The sequence below is a fragment of the Dendrobates tinctorius genome, unplaced genomic scaffold, assembly GCF_039654945.1.
Source record: "Dendrobates tinctorius isolate UK_male_01 unplaced genomic scaffold, ASM3965494v1 ptg000211l, whole genome shotgun sequence".
Taxonomy (NCBI): domain Eukaryota; kingdom Metazoa; phylum Chordata; class Amphibia; order Anura; family Dendrobatidae; genus Dendrobates; species Dendrobates tinctorius.
Window position 1 is genome coordinate 15,797,349 of NW_027361878.1, and position 23,365 is coordinate 15,820,713.

The 23,365-nt window shown below is 46.3% G+C and overlaps 2 protein-coding genes across 3 annotated transcripts; one reads left to right on the plus strand and one right to left on the minus strand.

Annotated features, from left to right (window-relative positions):
* Nucleotides 1-2,915: 2,915 nt before the first annotated feature.
* Nucleotides 2,916-13,188, plus strand: TM7SF2 (transmembrane 7 superfamily member 2). 2 transcript variants are annotated; one of them, XM_073554491.1, is made up of 11 exons: nucleotides 2,916-3,011; nucleotides 4,253-4,339; nucleotides 4,397-4,611; nucleotides 4,909-4,963; nucleotides 6,700-6,894; nucleotides 8,728-8,831; nucleotides 10,339-10,458; nucleotides 10,553-10,721; nucleotides 11,535-11,615; nucleotides 12,448-12,570; nucleotides 12,794-13,188. In XM_073554491.1, the coding sequence occupies exons 2-11, from the start codon at nucleotides 4,282-4,284 to the stop codon at nucleotides 12,952-12,954; spliced, it is 1,281 nt and encodes a 426-aa protein (XP_073410592.1). In that variant the 5' UTR covers nucleotides 2,916-3,011; nucleotides 4,253-4,281; the 3' UTR covers nucleotides 12,955-13,188. The 2 variants fall into 2 exon arrangements, with proteins under 2 accessions (XP_073410592.1, XP_073410593.1); XM_073554492.1 differs by having other exon boundaries at nucleotides 4,415-4,611.
* Nucleotides 13,189-20,478: 7,290 nt separating this feature from the next.
* Nucleotides 20,479-22,322, minus strand: ZNHIT2 (zinc finger HIT-type containing 2). The gene has a single exon (XM_073554493.1). It carries the CDS (start codon nucleotides 22,263-22,265, stop codon nucleotides 20,865-20,867), a length of 1,401 nt encoding a protein of 466 aa, XP_073410594.1. The 5' UTR covers nucleotides 22,266-22,322; the 3' UTR covers nucleotides 20,479-20,864.
* Nucleotides 22,323-23,365: the final 1,043 nt, after the last annotated feature.

The following is a 23,365-nucleotide window of genomic DNA, read 5'->3' on the forward strand; positions in this document are numbered from 1 at the left end:
CACACCTCAGGAGGAGGTGCAGTACCTCTGTGGCGACTGAACCCTCAGGGGCGCCACAGAAGCGTTTATTTCCCCATTGATCGATAGTTCACTATTTACTTCCTTTTCATTGTGCGTTTATTAAGTGTTTTTTATTATACAAAGTTTCAGTCCCAGTGCTGTGCATTCAATAGGAGGATCCATGGGCGATATGATGAATATGCTAATAAAAGTAGAAAAATGCTCCGCCGTGACCTCTACCCTATACTGTCCTCATCATAATTAACTCACCACAATTAGGGCAGAGTTAGTCGGCCGTATGACTCGGACGGGGATCAGACCGAAATGCTCGGACTGGCGGTCGGCTCTGCTGACCCAAGCATGACAGCTTCATGTATTTCTATGCAGCTGTCACACTCAGATCAGGAGAGCCGCCAGACAGTCTCCGAGCATTTTAGTCTTAACCCATCCGAGTTCTACGGCTGTCTGACTCTTTCTTTAGGGTGGGCACTTTCCAGGTCCCACATTGCTGAAGAATTTAGATCTTCCCATGCAAAATTTTAAAAGGGCTTGTACTGACTGTGACACACGGACCGGCAGCAGGTGTCCTGACCCAAACTCAACACCCTCATATATGTCTATAAAGCGGTTGAATTTGAGGTGGCAGACACACGATCGATCCGTACATCACGGTCTATGTTTCACAGACATCTGAATTCAGCCTTTAAATTAAAGGGAACCTCCTATCTGATTCAAACTATGGCTTGGTTTACAACCTAATTACAACCTCAATTGGAGTCAGATATATTTTCTCTAAAACAGTCTGGCATTTCAGATTAGAAGATCAGGCCGGGGAACATAAGTGGGGACAATACTAATCCGGCATCGCCCTACCTGGATCTTCTAGCGCTGCTGCACCTCTGCCAATGTTGGAATAAGCCAGGTGGGGGCTAGTCTCGTCTCTGGCTGTGGTCTCCAGCCAACCGTATGTTCTCTGATTCACCAGTAGTTGAATATGTTACAGTAGAAGTTGTATTCAGCTTTATAGTTCTACTACAGCTCTGATACTCATCAGAACTGTCATTCAAGGGAAACCAAGAAATAAGAGAATGCAGACTTGTGAGCTGCTCAAGAGACAACTTGAGATTAACCCTTTAATTTAGCAGAGCCTAACAATAGCAGAGTGGGATTAGCTGTGTCTCTAGGCTGAGAGCAGTCATGTGGTGTTAGAATTTGTTTACTACCTGAATACTCAGGCGGTTTGCAGCTGCCTGAGGCATTCTTAAAAAGCCTAGAATCTTGACATTAGAGGTGTATGTTGGGTTACCATGGTAATTTGACACACAATAGTGCGGAGAGCGCGGACTGCAGGGATAGGAAAATGCACACACAGGAGCCTGGACAGGTTACATAGGTTGAACAAAACCCACAGTCCATCAAGTTCAACTTTTCTCCACTAATTAAACATTTTTTCACTAATTTAACTATAACCCTCAATGTTATGTGTATTGAGGAAATCATCCAGACCTTTTTTAAAAGCTATTACAGTGCCTGCCATTACTACCCCTTGTGGCAGAACATTCCATAGTCTGACTTGCTCTTACTGTAAAGAACCCTTTGCTATTTAGCTGCTGGAATCGCCTTTTTTTCCCCCGTAGTGAATGCCCCCTGGTCCTTCGTATGGCCTTTGGAAGGAATAAGCCATGTACGAGTGAGTAACTCGTTTTTACATTTGTATGTAAAAAAAAAAAAAAAAAACCTGTTCTTCCGTTCGGATGGAACTGTGAAGGCTGCAGCCAATGGGCAGCTGTTGATTGTCTGCAGTGGTATTGTCATATTGTTTATGTCAGAAGATCAGCACGAGGGGACAGAGGGCTGAGAGCGAAGAGCAGCGCTGGTCTGGGAGAGAGCATCCATTTTTTATTGTAATTTATGCTGCACCCGGGGCTATTAATAAGGGCTTGTGGGGGAGAACACCTCTAAGATCTATCTAGATGAGCCAATATCTGGTGAGCAGCGGTTTATGAGAATAGATCTCCCCCGATTATCAGCTGGTGTAAACAGCCGGCGATCACCCGATGAACAAGTCAAACGCTCACTTGTTGTGTGGTTGGATCTTTCACACCGGCCTAAAATTCATTGTCAGCAGCACATTACCCGATGTAACCAGATGTGCTGCCCACAACATGCAATGTATGGGGACGGTACTGACCTGATCCCATCGTCCTGTGTACACAGGCCAGTAAGAGTGCGCCAACTGACTTGTGTATTATAATTATCATTGTTTATTATTATAGCACCATTTTCTCCATGGCGATTTACATGTGAAAAGGGGTGTAGTCTATAGGGGATAAGAGGCCTAATTCAGCCCACCTAAAGGGCCATCACTCCCCTCTTACTGCTGAGAACTCATACGAACTTGGCCGAACCAAAGCGTAAATGTGAGGGGTCCGGTCAGGAAAGACCGTTATGTACAGTGTATGGGCGCCCTTTGGTCTCTGTTCACATCTGTTCAAGTCTCCATTGGATTTTCTGCACTTTTGACAACTCATCACACATTTATTGGGAACCAATATGATCCATCATTTAACCACTCTGGCATCATATCTCCAAGGTACTTTCACAAAGAATCATAAGTTGTGATCAACAAATATAGAAGACCTGATTCTGACCGACCCTCCCCGATCATAGAGATCAGAAATAAAAATCATGAGAAAGATGCCAGTTTTAGGTTTACTGTGCCTTTAAGAATAGAAGGTTTTCAAATTGTTATCTTGTTGTAACACTGTCCCCGCCTATAGGAGGAGCGGCTAGTTACCATGGCAACTTCTGCAGCCAATCCCTTTCAGAACTCAAGTGTGGCTTGAGTGTTAGCTGCATCCGATTGGTTGAGGAGAGGCATGGTCTTGTCAATCCTGCTTTCCTATTGGTCTGTACTGCTAGTGACACTATAGGAAGAGGAGCTATGAGGAGACCATGGGAATTAAAGGGACAGTGACCTGACATTAGGAGTCACAGGGCTAGAGCTGCAGGTAGGTGCTTGTGTGGGTGACTGTGAGTGAGCTGTGTGCAGGGGAGTGTACTGCAGGCCTCCTGGGAACAACTTTAGGTGGAGACTACTGAGTACACAGCAGTGACGCTTCCTCATGTTAACCTCTCTTCTTAAATCCTGCACTGTAGGGAATGTCACATTCACCATGCAGAATAGACAGGATTTTCAGATCCAAAAATCAGTGGCGGAATCCCCCGTATCAAAGAACAATGATCTGCTGCAGAATGTGTCCACAGGGAATCAGCCCTTAGTGGGATCTGTCCATCCCCCGACTGTGGGATCAGTAAGGGTTATTGTGGATTCTCCCCACTGACACAGAAAGAAAAGGGCCCCTGTGCAAGAATAGAATATGGGCCCGCTGCAGCCCAAGAGCTCATCATAATGTACAAGTCCACCTGTTTTGGGGGCTGAAATGGGCCCCCTGACCTCCCAGACCCCTGTGCAGCTGCACAGGTAGCACCAATGATATGTCCACCCCTGCTTCTTCCAATTGATGTAAAACCCAAATTGCTGCTTTGTACTCAGCCGCCAGCAGCGGATCAGAAGCTGCAGCCATCACGTGTCATCACTGGAGGCCAGGAGGCTGAAGCTGTCAGGTACCAGGCTGGCACTACCACTAGAGCGGCACAGGGGAGGATTTATGGAGGGCCTACTATGTACTGTAAATATGTATTTTTTTACCTTCAGGAATGGGCCTCTGGATCTGGGGACCCCGGCCATGCAGAGCAAAGTCTGGAACTGTTCGTGTTTGCACCTCCTTTCCATTCATTGTCTACGGGACTGCTGGAAAGAGTGGCGCGCTATACTCAGATTTTTTCATCAGTACCATAGATGATTATTGGGAAGTAGGTCTAAACATGGCCAGTTCAGCTTAATTTAAGACATAGGTTCCTGGGATCCAGAGGCCATCCAGAACGTTACAACTTGGGTTTGGGAATCTACTCCCCCTGTTAAGTGAGCGACACAGCCATGGCCTTCAGCCCACTCGCTGCACATACCTGACGAGCACGAAGGTCATCCGTCCTTGTACCTGTACAATCCATACTGCGGATCAAAGTCCCTTCTGATGGTGATGTGATATGGCAAATGAAAACAATACGGATACCATCTCCGGTTACTTATATCCCAATCCCAGGACTAAACTATGGTGCTTCTTCTACCATTTTGTAAAATATAAATAAATAAATTTTTATTCTTATTTTTAGTTTTTTTTTATTGTAGCGAATAAGAACTTTCCCGTAAGAAGAAGGATGGCGGACAAGATAAAAACTCCACGTACAAAGGAACTTGAGTTTGGGGGATCCATCGGTAAGTGTGTCTGGTTTATTCTGGGGGGCTTATACCGCGTTACAAGCATACGTATAGATGTTTTTTCCTTTGTAGGGGCCTTAGTGCTGCCGTTTGTCTTGCCTGGAACGGTCCTTTACCTTCTTCTCACATGTAACACAGATGATGCCAGTGTGCTCCAGGTGCCCGGGCCCCTTCCACCGCTGTCATCGTTGTGGAACCCATTTGCCCTGACGCTGCTGCTGGGCTGGATCATGCTGCAGGCGGTGCTGTATATGTTACCTATAGGAACAGTATGTCCCCCTTCTTTTTCTGGGTAGTGATAGAATAGTATCCCCATAAGATACAGAACAGGACTGCACTCCCTGATGTGTCAGTGTAGCCATAAATCCGTGCTCCACCTTGTCAGTATTTTGGATAACCCTCTGTTGGATAGAGGAGATCAGACACCGGCTGCCTGCATCATGTATGACTGTGACCAGTCGCTGTGATTGCGCTCATACAGACGATCCAGCACCGAGCGATGTGTTACATTTATCATATCATTTCTAGTCCTGTAATATATAACATGGAAGTCCTTTTTATTTCAGACGGCTGAAGGAATCCCTCTGAGAAACAATACTCGTCTGAAATACAAAATAAATGGTGAGTTAAAAGACGAGGTGGGGTCTTGTCTAATATCAGAGCTGGCGGCATCTCCAGACACGTCGTACAGGAGATCTGGAGCAATAACATTACAGATACTCACTGTATTCTTCCAACTATAAAACGCACCGCAGGCTTAGATAAAGAAAATTGGAAAAACAGATTTCCTATTAATTACAACTTATAAAAATTCACTGGGGAAGAATAGGCGGTAATAGCTGTATTATTAGTGTTTCTCTGCATTGTGAGTATAATACATGTGTAGACTCTGCAGCGCATACATAGACACAACACTTCTGCATGCACCATATATGCACACTCCGCTATACTGTACATGCGAGCTCACGGCTCTGCTATAAATGCACAGAGCTCTGCTATAAACGCTCACGCACAGCTCTGCTACAAACTCAGCTGTGCTCCATAACACTGGCGCACAGCTGTGCTACAAACACTGGTACACAGCTCTCCTACAAACACAGCTCTGCTACAAACAATTGTGCACAGCTCTGCTACAAACACTGGCAAACAGCTCTGCTACAAAAACTGGCACACCGCTGTGGTACAAACACTGGTGCACAGCTCTGCTACAAAAACTGGCACACCGCTGTGGTACAAACACTGGCGCACAGCTCTGCTACAAACAATTGCGCACAGCTCTGCTACAAACTGAGCTCTGCTACAAACCCAGCTGTTCTACAAACACTGGCGAACAGCTCTGCTACAAAAACTGGCACACCAATGTGGTACAAACACTGGCACACAGCTGTGCTACAAACACTGGCACACAGCTCTCCTCGCCCACAGCTCTGCTTCAAACACAGCTCTGCTACAAACACTCAGACATAGCTCTGCTACAAACACTAACACACAGACAGCTCTGCCCTGCCACATGCATGTGCACACATTTAGTTCAGCTACCTCAGTGAATCGAAAGGTCCTTCAGCTAGTTGGGACCTGCGGCATCTGTGCAGCTAGCAGTGATGTGCAGCTCCTGGTACTTTTGTGTCCTGCCCTGCACCAATTAGATAGATAAGTATCCGGCAGGAGGAGATCTGCTCTGCTGCATAGTTCTTTCATTGATCGTGAACAACATGAAGGCAGCATCTCCTCGATCATAGGAAGCTGCCTTGGGATTATATATACACACACTTTTTAGCAAGATTTTTTTTCTTGCTAAAAAGTGTGTCCATAGTCGATAACTATGGTAATAATCAGTTTAAAGAAGACCTCCAACCTCCCCTAATGTGTGTACTAGTAATTAATTTTATTCCATTGAAATGGCAATCCTGAAACCTTATTTTGTCATAATTGCATTCTCCCTCTGTCATTGTGCCCGAATAACCTGTTAGGTGTCACCAGTTGGGGCTATGTCCGTACAATATAATAGGCCATTTAGTGGTGGCAGTGCCAGGCTGTGTATGGGACACCAGTCTTGGACCAAAGGAATGGTGATGCCCAGTTATCAATGTATTTCTAAATATTCAGGAGGAATAACAAAGGAACGTCAGAGTTATGAGAAAAGATGTTTGTTAGGGGAATACATGTATCGTCCTATGGTGAGATGTCCGGAGAGCGACGACTCCTCTTTAATAATTTGAGTTGTTCTCAGCATCAACTTTTACAGAAACTGTTTTTTTTTTCCAGATATTTGTTCACAATTTATACATAACGGTAAGTTTTAAGATGAGACAATGTTTATATCTAATTTATTTTGTCTGCTCTTTTTCTATCTGCAGCTTTTTCTGCCTTCCTTGTGAGCGCCCTGCTGGCCGGTGTGGCAGTGACGCTGCAGTTACCCCTCTCTTACGTTTACGACCACTTCTTGCAGTTTGCTGCCGCCTCAGCCATCATATCTTTGGCTCTCAGTATCTTTCTTTACATCAAGTCGCTGGCAGCACCGGAGTCTGCACTGGCACCAGGTGGCAATTCAGGTAATATTGCATTAACCCTAAAAGACGTGGAGAACACATATCATGTGAGCGCTGAAGCCGATCTCTATTCCTTTTTGGATGGAATGTGAAGGCTGCAGGCAATTAGTCGATCTGCAGCTGTTGATTGGCTGCAGCGGTCACTTGAAGTCCCTCTCTGGATGTTGATTGCTCTGGTCTGGGAGGTGAGCGTCATTTTTATTATATCTTACTCCACCCGTTAACGTCAAATTTTATAGTTGAGCACAGCCCCTTTAAATGCTTTTTTTTTTAAATCTTCTTACCCCAGGGACTTTATTTTCCTGTGCAGGAACTAAACATCCTGAATTAAGCCAAGGTCAGACATGCGAGAAATTCACACGAAACTCGCATATCAATGGGTCGCCCTCCCAGGGCTGTGGTGTACTCAGTACCGGGCCGGTGTCAGTGGGATGTGTCACAGCAGCGGTGACCCGGACTGTGGCCCTGGGCGCCCAAGTGATGGGGGAATGTAGTTACTGGAATGGAATAGTTTGTGACGCCACCTGTGGTGTTCGGCAAGTGAGATGTTATGCCGACGCTGCATGCGGATCCTCTGGGGCTGGTGATGTGCTGCAGCATAGATGGTGTAGCTCCCCACAGGTGAAGCTGTAGCCCCAGGGCCGTCTAGTTGTAATGGTTGAGGAGAGGCGCAGGCAGTGTAAAGGATGGTACCCAGATGTAGCAGTGCTGAGCGGGTTGGAGCAAGAATGGAGGACACCGGGGCTTGTAGTTCCAAAGCTTTACTCACAGTCTGCGGTACACAAGGGTGCCTGCCTCCGGGCCATGTCATCCGGGTCAGAGACTCAGCCAACCTCCAGGCAAGATGGAAAGCTCCTCTCCAACACTCCGCCAACATGTACCTTTCCTGAACGACTCCTCTATTGCGCCCTAAAGTGTGAAGATCTCCAGAACCGTGGTACACTGGAGTTCCTCTTTACAGATGTTCCCAAGAACTCTACTTGTACGGCAGACAGCTGTAGCCTACATCGGGGACTCCCTTCTCCTGAGTCCCGGTTCTCTATCCGATTGCTGTTGTGCCCCAAGTCTTAGATGGGAGTAATGCATTTACAGCCAACTACTCCACCGGTGTCTGCTGCAGAACCATAAGTGTCCATACAACCTCGGGGACCGGGCCCCGGCCTTGCGCTGAGAACCTATAGGCAGGGTTCCTCTTCCAACCCACTTCTCCTCTCTGTTCTCTACTCCTTCGTTCCGTACTTGACTCTCTTTCTTATGGGTGCTTAGGTTACAGTTCTACATCTTTCTCCTTTCTCTCCTTTCCCGTGCCAGCTGGCTCAGATCACTGAGGCAGCTGTAGCACTCCTTCCTCCATCCCTTCTTCCAGGGATCCTCACTCATGTCTGAGTGACTTCCTACCCGACTGACCTTCTGTCAGACTGACCTGTCATCCTACACTTTCCCACTCTTTTATGTATCTAAACTCCACCCACCTCCCAGCACATTCAGTGTTCCAAGCAGGGAACCACCAAAGGTGATCTGCTACCCTCTCAGCAAGGAGCCGCAATGTGGTTGTGCAGAACTACCCTGTGTGTGTGGGGTGCAGGTGTTGGAGTGTGGAAAGGAGTTCCCACCTTACCTGGATGGTGGGGAATCACACCTTAGGAGAAGGTGCAGTACCTCTGTGGCGACTGAGCCTCAGGGGCGCCACATCAATACTCGGCAGCAGCCGCAGGCTCCAGTCCTGAGTGCCTGCGGCAGTGCCTGGTGTTGACATGCGAGAATCGTTTGAGTTTCTCGCATGTCTGACCCCGGCCTTATTGTAATTCTCATATTGATTTTTTTTTTTTATTAAAGGAAATCCCCTCTATGACTTTTTCATCGGGCATGAACTGAACCCCCGTATTGGCTCCTTCGACCTGAAGTATTTCTGTGAACTTCGGCCGGGACTCATGGGCTGGGTGAGAATTTTTTGTTCTAGAAAACATGTTAAGAACTAACAGTTCTATAGATAAGATATATTGTAAATGGAAACAATCAGGGGGTAAGGCCATAAGATGGGCAATGACAGGTTAACAGCTGGGACCCACCACATTTCCAAGTATAGTGAAAGCATGGAGAGGACTTCACATAGCCAGAGAGCAACAAAGTCCCGAAAAAAGTGTATGGGGGACAAATGCCGATTAATTGGGGTACATTATTTGATCTGGGGTAACTGCAGGATTTGAGAGCCCAACAGGTGAGGGACCAAAGATTGAGTAGTTAATGGTCCAAACCAGTCCCTGTCCAAGTCCCCAATATTGCAAGGAAAGCAGAGTAGGCTCCAAAACAGGAGATGGGGGATGAAGTCCTGGGGACACTTTTAATCAGCTTTGAGGGCACTGGTAAGTTATGTCTGTTTTTGAAGTATTTAACCATGACTTAGTTTTTAAGCCTAGTTAAAAATAAAACCAGGCAGGTAATCGCTAACTACCTGTCTGTTCTATCCAGCGCCAGTCATTGACCTCTCACTTGGCAAATCTCTGCTCAACAGAGCATCTCTTCTTCTACCGATCCGCTCTGTAGACAGGGTGTGACTGCCGTCATGGTGATTGTCAGCTGGCTCTCCGCAGGTAGGCAGCAGGGAGCCGACTGTCAACCACAATGATGTCAACAGTCACGCCCCATCAACAGAGCAGAGCGGAAGTGAAGCCGCTGCTCTGTCAACGTGACGTCAGCAAAAGCCGCAGAATCGCCGGCAGGAGCGGTGTGTGATCTCTCTGTGCCAGGAGAGATTTGCACTGGACACAACAAACAGGTAGGTAGCACATCCCTGCCTATTAGTTTTTAGGCTTGTAGAAAGAAAAATTGTCTTGGACAAATCGTTTATGTATTTAAGGTTGGGGGGGGGGTTAAAGCCGAGCATTGCGGGTCCAGCAGAAGACGTCCCTTCTTGTGTTCTAACATTTGTGCTCATTAGTGATGAGCGGGTATACTCGTTGCTCGGGTGATATCTGAGTATTTTGGCGTGCTCGGAGATTTAGTTTCCGTCGCCACAGCTGCATGATTTGTGGCTGCTAGACAGCCTGAATACATGAGGGGATTCCCTATCAGGCATTCCTCACATATATTGAGGCTGTCTAGCAGACACAAATCATGCAGCTGTGGCGACGAAAACTAAATCTCCGAGCATGCCAAAATACTCGGAGACCACCTGAGCGTGCTCGGGGAAACCCGAGTAATGAGTATACTCGCTCATCACTAGTGCTCATTCATTAAAGTAATAAAGTAAGTAATTTGGGCGACCAAACCAGCTCCTCCTTGCTGTGGGGCCTCAGCCCTCCTGGAGCCTACATGTGTGATGTCCAGTATAGTGGGACAAGTCATCTTGTCCCTGGGCTACCATTTTTTTCACTTTTCCCCAAGATCCTAGGGCATCTTCCAATAGCTCCTTCCTTCACCCCTCTGACATTACTCATTCCCTTCCAGTGTGTGTTAAACCTGTGTTTCCTGATGAAGGACATTGAGCTCCGCGGTTCCGCTTCCCTCTCCGTTATTTTGGTCTTTGGCTTCCAGACGCTGTATGTCATGGATGCCCTATGGCACGAGGTAAGCACAAATGTCTATCCCGATCATATAGAAGAGCGCAGACTGTTCCTGATGAGAACCCGAATGACATTTTGTCCACTTTTTTTGCCAACAGGAGGCGATCCTCACAACCATGGACATTGTACATGACGGGTTTGGTTTCATGCTGGCATTTGGGGACTTGTGCTGGGTCCCCTTCACATACTCACTGCAGGCGTACTTCTTAGTCCGTCACCCTCAGGATCTGAGCTCTGTGGCTGCCGCTGGCATTGTCCTTCTCAATGGTAGGATCACTTTTGTTCATTCTTAATTGTACGATGGCAATATCCAATGGACCCGATATGTCAGCACAAGAGAGAGAACAGTTACGCTGATGGCTGCATGTTGGAAATTGTGGCTAGATATGGTGTTTGTCTGCAGTCACTGGAATCAGTGGCTGCGGTGAAGTTTAGAGATCTGTAATATTTAACCCAAAAATGAGGCTCTCATCCGTTCCAATCCAATGGAAGGAATGGCCTAAGATCTTTAGGGATCAAACAGGCAATCCCTGCATGTGTTGTGGCTGTCAAACAGGCGCGAGACATGCAGCCGCTAGGATTTGAACATATTATTGTAGCACGCCACAAATATAATAAAAAAAATAAATATAATAAAAAATAAATAAAATATATATATTGAGAAAGGATTTTATATCTGAAACGTCGCCACGCCATTGGGCATTAAAGTTCACTCTTTTTTATATTTTTGTGCTCTTTCCCTTTTTGGAGATAGCAATATATATATATATATAGTTTTTGGGAGGAATCGTCCTTACATCAGACATTGACCATTAATGTTCTATCAGAAGCACTAAGTCCGGACTATAATACAGGGTGTAAGTCCTGATATCAGCACAAGATAAGTAATGCCGCCGTTATAGATAACCGGATAAGCGGTGTCACGATGTTCAAAGGTGAACTTACAGGAGCAAGTATTACACTTGGGTCTAAAATTTCACATTTCACGGTGTTACATTTTGTTTTGTAAACACTTTATAAAACAAAAAAAATCTGTTTCTACATTTTATAACTGATATGAAATTTCTTCTATTTTGGCAGCTGTCGGTTACATCATTTTCCGAGGGTCCAACTCGCAAAAAAATGCTTTCCGAAGAAATCCATCCGACCCAAGTGTGGCTGGTAAGAGAATATGCTGTAAGGCGATGTTCACACTGACGTTTTCAAGTAGGTTTGTTTTTTTTGAGCTCATCCTCCCAGAAGTGCTTCAATAATGGTTTTTATTAGGAAATAGACTTTTCTGTTCATTTGGGAAGTTATTTTGAAAAACACCTGGTGGGCAGGAGAAAGTTAATGACACTTCTTTGATGTGGATACTGAAGGAATCCTTGCCAAACTAGGCACTGTCTAATCAAAGAGCTGAAAAAAAAATACTTCAAGGAAGAAAACAAAAACATCCAAAATTCTTCAAAGCCACTTCCGTAAAAGAAAAACCAATCCATAACCCCCTCCGATAGGAGCGTTTCTACTTAAAAAACTTTGTGGTTTTTGAAGGCATCAAAAACCTCCGCATGAGCATGCATAGTCTTGCCCCTTAGTCCAAAATAATTCCAAGCTGATCTGATGTGACCGCTGCAGCCAGTCGGCATCCACTAATGAGATGCCGTTCTCAAACGTCCCTGTCTAAGGTGCGAGAACTGCAGACCATCATGATTGACCATGAGAGCGCTGCAGCCAAACATTGTCCAACGTGCCCTTGGAGACCAGACGCCCAGTTCGCTGGTGTAAAACTCGCATCGACAATAACTTTGAAAGAAATGCCATAACATGGACAGATGGTGGTCCTTCAGAGGACTAAGGTCTTTTCAGCTTACTTGCTGCTTAACCAGCGATGCTACTCTTTGATTCCAGGGATACGCAGGGGGTCTCAACAGTCGGATCCCCGTCAATCACTTACTTTCTTGGGATAAGTGTCTTGCATTGCTCTTTACTAAACATCTTCCATCAATCGTAGGGCTGGAGACAATCCCAACAGCAACAGGAAAGCGTCTTCTTGTGTCTGGATGGTGGGGTCTTGTTCGTCACCCAAATTACCTTGGAGACTTAATTATGGCTCTGGCTTGGTCACTACCATGTGGTAAGGAAAGGAGAATTTCACATAATATGCACAAATATTCTCGGGGGGGGCTCTAGTATTAGTAATCAGGGGTGGGGGGTTCCAGCAGTGGAGCCTATTCTGTACACGTGATTTATGATCACCTTCCGACTACCACAAGCGCACCTTCCTGGCGGTTGTATGCGCGTGACCAGCGTTCACCATAGGCTGGAGCAGCACCAATCTAGGTCGTTCTCTCCCACAGGTCTTGGCCACATTTTACCCTACTTCTACGTCATTTATTTCACGGTTCTCCTGATTCATCGAGAGGCAAGAGATGAGCACCAGTGTTTGAAGAAGTACGGACTGGCTTGGCAGGAATACTGCAGACGGGTTCCTTACAGGATATTTCCGTACATCTACTAATTCCTCCATCCATCAAGTAGCATTTCAGCTCCAGTATGACAAAGGCAAGAGAAAAAAGCCGGGGCCGCTGCTCGCTGACCTGTACAGTATGTGGGGCAAGATTTACGATGGAAAACTAAATATGGGAAAAAAATAATTAGACAGGTTTTCTGGTTTCGGAGACGTCCTGTTTCACGGCTGAATTAAAAAACAAAAAAAAAAACAATGTGCACTACTCACTTTCCCCAGGTCCAACTCAATCTCCACCACTGCTCCTGGTGTCTGTGATTGTCTGCAGTGCTGACGTCACGTTGAGAACTGTAGCTAATAAGGGAACTTAGTGAGTCGAATTGACAACAGGAGCACACGTTCACTGTAATGCTGCCAGCAATGCAGACAATCACAGACATCTGGAGCATCAGAAGAGAGTCACTTTTAGACCCGGGGAGGGTGAGTAAACCTTAGTTTATATTTTTAAAATCAACGGCAGCCGGGAACAGGCTGGAAAGCAGACTGTTGGCACAAATACGCTGTTGGACTACTTTAACAGAATATCAGTGTCGGGGGTCATTGTCCATCCAATTATTTTTTTTTATTAAAGAGTGCTATAAAGCACGCACCTTGCCGATTTAGCACTGCTGATGTCTTCCACCAGTCTCTGTACTCTCTGTTCGGTCCGGGAAATGTGGCAGTAATGGCCATGAATAAACCTATTGAGAGTGTGTATCATGCTGAATCCTGACAATGTGTTCACACTTCTGGCAAACGTTACGGGACTAGTGATGAGTGAGTATACTCGTTGCTCTGGTGATCTCCGAGTATTTTGGCGTGCTCGGAGATTTAGTTTGTGTCCATGCAGCTGCGTGATTTGCGACTGCTAGGCAGCCTGAATACGTGTGTGGAATTCCCAACAAACAGGCAATCCCCACATGTATTCAGGCTGTCTAGCAGCCGCAAATCATTCAGCTGTGTGGACACAAACTAAATCTCCGAGCACGCCAAAATACTCAGAGATCACCCGAGCAACGAGTATACTCACTCATCACTATACGGGATCGCTCATAGACAATTTGCAGACTTGCGATCACATACCGACCGCTCACTATTCAGCTTCTGTCAATGGTCAGAATTAAGAGAAATGGAAGGAGGAGCAAAAAAAAATCAGCATGGGATTACGTATGCATTTCACATGTGAGCGGTCACTTGACTTTCGCCTGAAGTGTGATAAAAAGCAAAATCCTAACAGTGTGAACATTTCCACACGGATCATTCAGCATGTTACACGCCATCCCTAGTTGTACACAGAGCCAGGACAACCAATTTAAAGGGAATCATTCACAAGGTTTTTGCCACCTAATTAGCAGCATACTGTAGGGGCAGAGATCCGGATTCCAGCCATGTGTCACTTACTGAGCTGCTTGCTGTACATTTTATAAAATCGGTTTCATCAGCAGGAGATTATTACTAGAGGACTAGTAAACCTGCTGCCAGGTAGTCCTCCATATTCATGAGCTATGTAAACCACGTACCCACCACTGATTTGCAGGTTTGTCTGCGTACAGAAAAAGCTGCCAATCAGTGTTGTGGGCAGGGTTATGCAGGGGTCAGCATTCAGAGAAGTGCTGAATCTGCAACAGACATTATCAAAATCGCAGAAAGCAGCCCAGTAAGTGACACATCACTGGAATTGGGGTCTCTGCCCCTACATCATGCTTGTCTCAGATGGAATAGCAATAACTTGCTGACAGATTCCCTTTAAAGGGTTATTCCTATTGCTGACTTTCATGGCTGAGAGGTGGCTAACTGCTTCTGTGCTACACTGTTGGCACATCTACGATAGAAGTAAATGGGAGTTACACAGACAGCGTAAAGCAGCTGCGCTCCTGTTTTCAGGGCTCAGCAGTTATCCACATCTCAGCCATGGAAGTCAGCGATAGCAATAACTTTTTAATACAGGTCTGAGCAGAAGCCGTATTTGTGGAACCAAGAATAGAATAATATCAGGACATACTTGGAATATCTTCCCCACCTTTCTTGCTCTGCCCTGTTCTCATCTGTCCCCAGTATGTGAACTAAATATTTGGCTCCTACACAAATCTGTACTAAGGCCTAAAACTTGGGTGATATCTGATCGTTGATCTAATCCATAAAACCTTTTATTGGTAAGCAATTTGTATTAAAAAAATTATTAAAGTCAAAGTTTTTTTAACAAACAGTGTCCATTTTTTTATTATTATCAGAACTGCTGCTGTCATTCGCATGTCAAAACTGTAATCACTATGTAGCATCCTGTGGGGAATTCATCAGTCAGTAATACCTTGGTATTGTAGGACACAATGCTCCATGCATTCCTTCCTAAGAATATTGTGAGGGCTCGGCAAGTCTTCACAAAAACCAGTCCATCTTGGAAGTCAGCCCCGTCCTGCAGTACATCCCCCCTCTCAATAGATACTATATATTGATTTCTGTTTAGTAAGGGCTGAACGCTGCAGATTTCATACGCAAAAATATTCAGAATTAAAGCACTGAATTTGCGATAGTTTTCTTGCCTGAATTCTGCCGTAAATGCTTTACAAAGTTGCAAAAAATGTAGGTGCAACCTGGAGTTGTGCCTAAATTTTGCGACTTTTGGCGTCTTCACATCACATCTCTTTCTCCCAAGTTCTGCGGAAAAGGTCAGAGGTGGGACGGGGGCACGTGATCTATTTGATGACGAGCTATAGCATTACCTATGCCACAAATCTCACAATACCGGCTTGGAGTGAGGTTTCTGGCGTAGTGTAGAGGTGCGCACCACTATTGGTCACTAATCTTCATTTTGTATTGAGTCGGCTTGACATGATCGGACATGGATCACTAAGGACCCCTCCATCAGATCAGTCACTGCAAGAAGATTGAGTTTTGCAGCCATAATATACTAACACTTTCCGCCATTGTTGGCTTCTTAAATTGGCATTCGATCAAGTCATTGTCACACATATACGGAGGCAGCCGAGCCGATGATACAGAGGTCAGAATATTAGACATGTGGTTGGGCAGAGATTGTGGCCACATTAAAAACTACTAAATGAGTTAATATCTTGTTATATTAATAGTTTGGAAAAGAATATATAAAAGCTCGTAAACTCACCCATTGTTTTCACATTCAGTATTTAAAGAAAATTCTAAACAATAAAAAATACAGTCCATTCTACTCCACAAAGGTGTTGGCAGTGCATTATATTTTTTAAAGGGAACCTGTCAGCAGGATTGTGCACAGTAACCTACACAGTCAGGTCGGCGCTGTTATACTGATTAGGCTAGTTTCACACTAGCGTTTATTCGGCGCAGCTAAGCCCCGCCCCCTGCCGGCTCCGTGCCCGCCCCATCCGGTCATCGCCGCCTACTATCGCACATGGACGCTTGCGATCTGCGCACCCTATCTTTAGCATAGGGTGCGCAGATCGTGCGCTAGTAGGATTTTGGCGTGCGCTGCGCATTTTTGAAGGTGCGCCGAAATGCAACATGCTGCGTTCGGCGCACCTTCAAAAGTGCGCAGCGCACGCCAAAATCCTACTAGCGCACGATCTGCGCACCCTATGCTAAAGATAGGGTGCGCAGATCGCAAGCGTCCATGTGCGATAGTAGGCGGCGATGACCGGATGGGGCAGGCAGGGAGCCGGCAGGGGGCGGGGCTTAGCGGCGCCGTGTCAAATAAAAGCTAGTGTGAAACTAGCTTTACAATGACACCTGGGTTGTTGTTTCTTAATCTTTACTTTTTAGTGTTGTGTTAATGATATGCCCGTGCCCTAAGGCGGGGCTGGGGTATGTGGTGCTCTGATTAGATATTCATAATACAGACTGCTGACAAGTCACTGATTCCTCACTGAACGGCCCTCTAGTTTGCATAATGAATATCTGTACAGAAAAAAAAGCATAATCACGTTTACTGTCCCAATAATATGCTCTTGATGTTATTCAGCTAGAAAAAAAAAAGTGAAAATGGTGCCTGCCGCGCAGTAGCAGCAATCGGTGTATATAGCTGTGTCATCCGATAGCTGCCACTGTGCAGGCAGCGCCAGCTTGGAGGATTTTTTTTCTCCAGTAAGATGGCGCCCCTGGCACATGCGCAGTAACAGCTGTTTAACCTTTTCAAAGGTTAAAGGGAATCTGTCACTTCATTTTGGCGGTTTATGTAAAAGATTTCGGTCCTTTCCTCCACCCCTCTTTGGCCGCTGTCCGCAATATTTCTGGGAATTTCCGTAGTTGTCCTCCATATTACTCGTGTGCACGTTGCAATCTTGACTAGCACACGCGCAGTATGCTTTGCCCAACTGCGGGAAAAGCATTAGTGCACATTCGCCGGTGAACTATGTCCCGGAAATGTTTTGCTGTGAAATAAAGCGTCATCAGTGATGCTCGTTTTGGAGGCTGGGCTAGTCCCTGTGCGATGTGCACAATTACAGTGCGCTCTCTCTTTGGCTCAGATCTGCATTAACGGGTCAGCAGCAGAGCGCACTGTCAGTGTGTGTTTTAAGACTACCTGGCGGGTAGAGACCAGCGCTGCCCTCTGATGGAATAGGATTCTGAAAAGAAGAGTCACTTCAAAGGAAGTTGTTAAACAAATAGAAAAGCAGTTAGTGTAGTTAGGGAACAGCAGGAAGTAGGTACCGTATATTTGGAAACGGTTTAGATTATGGCATTAACCCCTTAACGACTGCCGATATGCCTTTAACGGCGGTAGTTAAGGGTACTTTAAACACAGCGCCGTTAATACATAGTAAATAGCGCCCCCCAGCGTCGGATTTTCTCCGGGGTCTCAGCTGCCGGGGGTAGCCGAGACCCCAGAGAACATGAATGGGGTCGGTTTTTACTGACCCCACTTTTGCGATCGCCGTTATTAACCCTATAACGGCGATTGCAAAAAAAGCCGCAATTTTGCATTTAATTTCTCTTTCCACTGATGTGATCGCACATCAGAGGAGAAATAGGGTCCCCGATCCCCCCCGGTGGTCCTGCGTCCTCCAGTGGGCGCCGCCATCTTGGATCCGGAAGAAAATGGCGGGCGCATGCACAGTGCGCCCGCCGCGAATCTGCAGGCTCCGGCTAGCAGATTCCATTCATTCATTTTGATCATTGTGAAACTATCAAAGTGATCAAAAGAAAAAAAGAAAAAACGTAAATAACCCCCCCGGTTATCACCCCCTTAGTTAGGCAAACATAATGAAAAAATATATATTTTTTTTTATTTTTCCATTAGGGTTAGGGTTGGAATTAGGGCTAGGGTTAGAATTAGGGTTCGGGGTGTGTTAGGGTTGGAGCAAGAATTGAGGGGTTTCCACTATTTACCAACTTTGGGGGTCTAATTTCTCCTGTTACCCTTGGGAAAATAAAAAAATTGGGGGCTAAAAAATCTTTTGTGGAAAATTTTTTTTTTATTTTCACGGCTCTGCGTTATAAACTTCTGCGAAGCACTTGGGGGTTCAAAGTGCTCACCACACATCTAAATAAGCTCCTTCGGCGGTCTAGTTTCCTAAATGGGTTCACTTGTGAGGGGTTTATACTGTTTAGGCACATCCGGGGCTCTGCAAATGCAACATGACACCCGCAGACCATTCCATCAAAGTATGCATTCCAAAATGGCACTCCTTCCCTTCCGAGCTCTCCCATGCACCCAAATAGTGGTTCCCCCCCACATATGGGGTATCAGCGTACTCAGGACAAATTGCACAACTTTTGTGGTCCAATTTCACCTGTTACCCTTGAGAAAATAAAACATAGTGGGCTAAAAAATTATTTTTGAGGGAAAAAAAAAGGTGATTTTTTATTTTCACTGCTCTGCGTTATAAACTTCTGTGAAGCACTTGGGGCTTCAAAGTACTCATCACATATCTAGATAAGTTCCATAAGGGATCTAGTTTCCAAAATGGTGTCACTTGTGGGGTTTTTTCACTGTTTAGGCACACAGGAGCTCTCCAAACGCAACATGGCGTCCAATCTCAATTCCAGCCAATTCTGCATTGAAAAAGTCAAACGGTGCTCCTTCCCTTCTGAGCTCTGCCATGCGCCCAAACAGTGGTTTACCCCCACATATGGGGTATCAGCGTACTCAGGACAAATCGCACAACTGTGGGGGTATGATTTCTCCTGTTACCCTTGTAAAAATAAAAATTAGGGGGCAAAAAGATAATTTTTGTGGAAAAAAAATGATTTTTTATTTTCACGGCTCTACATTATAAATTTCTGTGAAGCACTTGGAGGCTCAAAGTGCTCACCACACATCTAGATAAGTTCCTTAAGGGGTCTAGTTTCCAAAATGGAGTCACTTGTTGGGGGTTTCCACTGTTTAGGCACATTAAGGGCTCTCCGAACGCAACATGACATCCGATCTCAATTCCAGCCAATTTTGCGTTGAAAAAGTCAAACGGCGTTCCTTACCTTGCGAGCTCTGCCATGTGCTGAAAAAGTGGTTTACCCCCACATATGGGGTATCGGCATATTCAGTAGAAATTGCACAACAAATTTTGTTTATTTTCTCTTTTACCACTTGTGAAAATAAAAATTAGTTCTGAAGTAAATTTTTTGCAAAAAAAGTTAAATGTTAATTTTTTCCTTCCACATTGCTTTAGTTCCTGTGAAGCACGTAAAGGGTTAATAAACTTCTTGAATGTGGTTTTGAGCACCTTGAGGGGGTGCAGTTTTTAGAATGGTGTCACGTTTGGGTATTTTCTGCCATATAGACCCCTCAAAGTGACTTCAAATGTGAGGTGGTCCCTAAAAAAATGGTTTTGTAAATTTTGTTGTAAAAATGAGAAATCGCTGGTCAACTTTTAACCCTTATAACTTCCTAACAAAAAAAAAAAATTTTGTTTCCAAAATTGTGCTTGTAAAGTAGACATGTGGGAAATGTTATTTATTAAGAAATTTGTGTGACATATCTCTCTGATTTAAGGGCATAAAAATTTAAAGTTTGAAAATTGCTAAATTTTCGCCATATTTCAATTTTTTTTCATAAATAAACACACGTCATATCGAAGAAATTTTACCACTAACATGAAGTACAATATGTCACAAAAAAAACACTCAGAATCAGCGGGATCCGTTAAAGCGTTCCAGAGTTATAACCTCATAAAGTGACAGTGGTCAGAATTGTAAAAATTGGCCTGGTCATTAAGCTGCAAAATGGCTCTGTCACTAAGGAGTTAAATAGGGGATTAGGATGAAAATTAAGTTTAATTTCAGACCACCTTTATAATGGAAGATTACAAAAATAACATATGTATTAAATGGACTCTGGTGTTTGACTTTTTAAAGGACAAAATAGAGTAGGATCCTGCACTTTTATATCTGGTACTTTTGTGGACGATTCTAAATGGAGCATGCTCAGCGGGTGTGAACTGAGCCTTAGAGGAGCTAACTGCAATACCAGACACAGTGCATGCACGAGAGCGCTGCTTCTTCTTGGCAAAATAGGAGAAAAAAAATGTGCAGCACTATGGCATTAACGATGCTATGTGAGTCGCGGAAATACACGCATCCACCTTCTAAATGACATGGCATGCACTATTTCTGTAACGAGTGTCCTTTTTATAGAAAAACAGGTCTTTTATGTAATTTATACAAATACAATCATGTGAAACGACTATTCCAAATCCCTTACACTATTCCCTGTCTGTTCGCTCATCTGCAATCACATACAATACAGGTCCGAATATTCAGTATTCAGGTGCCCGATCTACAGAATGATGGCGGCAGTGTTTAAAGCCGGACACTGGGAGTTCGGAGGAGAATTTCGAAATCTGATAAAACTCATAAGTGCCATCATTATAAAACTGATCCCATCAACCGATAAGAAATCACTGTGCCGCCGTGGACCTAATACACATGAGCACAGCAGCGTCAGGAGAAGTAGGTCCCTGCCACCAGGACCTATAGCGTGCCTGCTTAATCTTTCAGTTAACCTCCTGGATGAGCTTCTTCTTGGCAGGTGGTCTTTTTCCGCCCCAGACCCTCTGAAGTCCTGTTGATATCTCCGCCATTTCCTTCAAGTCTTTAAGATGCTGTTCCAACTCCATCATGACATCGGCAGACAATATTGCCAAACAGTCTCCGTTCTCGTTCACCCACGCCGCCAGAAACAAGCATTTTTTCTTGGCTATAAAGGCTCTCTGCTTTGCGTCCTTTTCTCCCATCACTTTACAGATTCTTCCCAGTAAATGGCACAAGTGGGAGAGAGCAGCCAGGGAATACCTTCTACCGCCATCACCAAGAAGGATTTTAGCGGTAGCCTCCATGGCCAAAACTGCTGCACCTTCATCCCCGCCCAACATAGGATCAGAGGCGGCTCGGACGCCGCTCTTCAAAGCATGGGCGGCAGAGTTGTACACTGCGGTCGTGCTGAGAGCGCCGGAGACGGACAGCAGGGTCCCTATAAAGCCTGACATCATCTCGTCATCGCTCAGGTCTCCGTTATGTCGTAAGAGGGAGAAGGAATAGCCGTAAATGACATTGACCAAAGTGAAGCGGACCAGCGGGGAGGGGCTACGAGTAAGCGAGCGGAGGGGTGGGATATGATCTAGGAGAGGCGGGACCCCGGATGTTATAGACCTGTCATCTAGACCGGGGTCTCCTCTATCTTTCTTATGCCCGTCCTGTGGGATGGTCTCACGGTGCCCATGTTCGGCAGTCTTCTTACTAGGGTCCCAAGATGCCATCTTCTGGGCATCTGCAGCCTCAGGAGGGTTTGGGACCTGATCAGGGACTGAGGAGGCATCTTTGCTTGTTCCTGGACAGTTAGCCAGTGGTGAATCGCTGCTGGTCGGACTACACAACACTTTGGTGCCACCCTCTTGCCCGTGGGTTGGCAGCGGGGCTCCTTGGCAGTGCACAGGTCCAGTCTCTGGGAGCTCCAGGATCTTGTCTCCCTGAGATGGGAGGGGCTGGTTGTCCCACCATGGCCTCCACTCAGGGACCAGGACCCCAATGTGTCCGCTCTGTAACAAGGCGACAAAATGCTCCTTCTCCTGGCGGGAGAGGCTGCCCCACAGGCCGCTGTCCTCCTCACCTTCGCCGCCATCCTGCTCCTCCCCGCGCTCCCTCAGCTTCAGCAGCATCTCCTCTACCCGCCTCCGCCCGCCAGCCCCGGCCTCCTCCTCCCGCAGAGCCCGCAGCACGGACTCCTTATAGAAGAGCTCGGAGCAGGCGGAGTGCCGGCCTCCCTTGTAACAAGCCAGGCTGCAGTACGGCGCATTACACCGGGGACACGTGTACTTCCCGGGTGCGGACAGGCAGAGTGCGCACACGGCGGGAGAACTGCGGCCTGGTAACGCGATGTGGCCTTCTGGCGACGCCATTAGTGACAGCGTTGCCGTGGTGACGACCCCAGCGTCTACCAATCAGGGCGCAAGAAGGATAACTTCCCGTGACCCCGGAAGAGGAAGTCGCTGGTGGCCACGTGACTGAGCGCGCAGGCGTGACCCCTCACGTGACTAAAGCAGATGTTTCGCTGTCAGCGAGCGACAGAGCCATATGTCCGGAGATTTGTGGACAGTGAGGTTCTTCTAGGGCTCTGTGAGGATGACGCAGGCAGTAATATGGGGTCTTCTCTGTGTGACATCACTATGGTTACACATTGTGCCCATTATCAATTGTCATCAGAATTTATTTTTTCATTTTCGAGAAGGTTTACTGAGCATGGGGCAAGGGGGTTATTAAAGGGATCCGTCACCATGGGGGGCAAGGGGTTATTAAAGGGATCCGTCACCATGGGGGGGGCAAGGGGTTATTAAAGGGATCCGTCACCATGGGGGGCAAGGGGTTATTAAAGGGTTCCGTCACCATGGGGGGCAAGGGGTTATTAAAGGGATCCGTCACCATGGGGGCAAGGGGTTATTAAAGGGATCCGTCACCATGGGGGGCAAGGGGTTATTAAAGGGGTCCGACACCATGGGGGGGTAAGGGGTTATTAAAGAGGTCCGACACCATGGGGGGTAAGGGGTTATTAAAGGGGTCCGACACCATGGGGGGGCAAGGGGTTATTAAAGGGATCCGTCACCATGGGGGGGCAAGGGGTTATTAAAGGGATCCGTCACCATGGGGGGCAAGGGGTTATTAAAGGGTTCTGACACCATGGGGGGCAAGGGGTTATTAAAGGGATCCGTCACCATGGGGGGCAAGGGGTTATTAAAGGGATCCGTCACCATGGGGGGGGGCAAGGGGTTATTAAAGGGATCCGTCACCATGGGGGGCAAGGGGTTATTAAAGGGATCCGTCACCATGGGGGGCAAGGGGTTATTAAAGGGTTCCGTCACCATGGGGGGCAAGGGGTTATTAAAGGGATCCGTCACCATGGGGGGCAAGGGGTTATTAAAGGGATCCGTCACCATGGGGGGCAAGGGGTTATTAAAGGGTTCCGACACCATGGGGGGCAAGGGGTTATTAAAGGGGTCCGACA

Excerpts from the sequence above, each read along its gene's own strand:
- TM7SF2 (XM_073554491.1), top strand. The coding sequence starts at position 4,282 with ATGGCGGACAAGATAAAAACTCCACGTACAAAGGAACTTGAGTTTGGG. Across the intron at positions 4,340-4,396 it reads TGAGTTTGGGGGATCCATCG|ATGTTTTTTCCTTTGTAGGG; the intron begins GTAAGTGTGTCT and ends GCATACGTATAG. Across the intron at positions 8,832-10,338 it reads GGCCGGGACTCATGGGCTGG|TGTGTGTTAAACCTGTGTTT; the intron begins GTGAGAATTTTT and ends ATTCCCTTCCAG.
- ZNHIT2 (XM_073554493.1), bottom strand. The coding sequence starts at position 22,265 with ATGGCGTCGCCAGAAGGCCACATCGCGTTACCAGGCCGCAGTTCTCCC.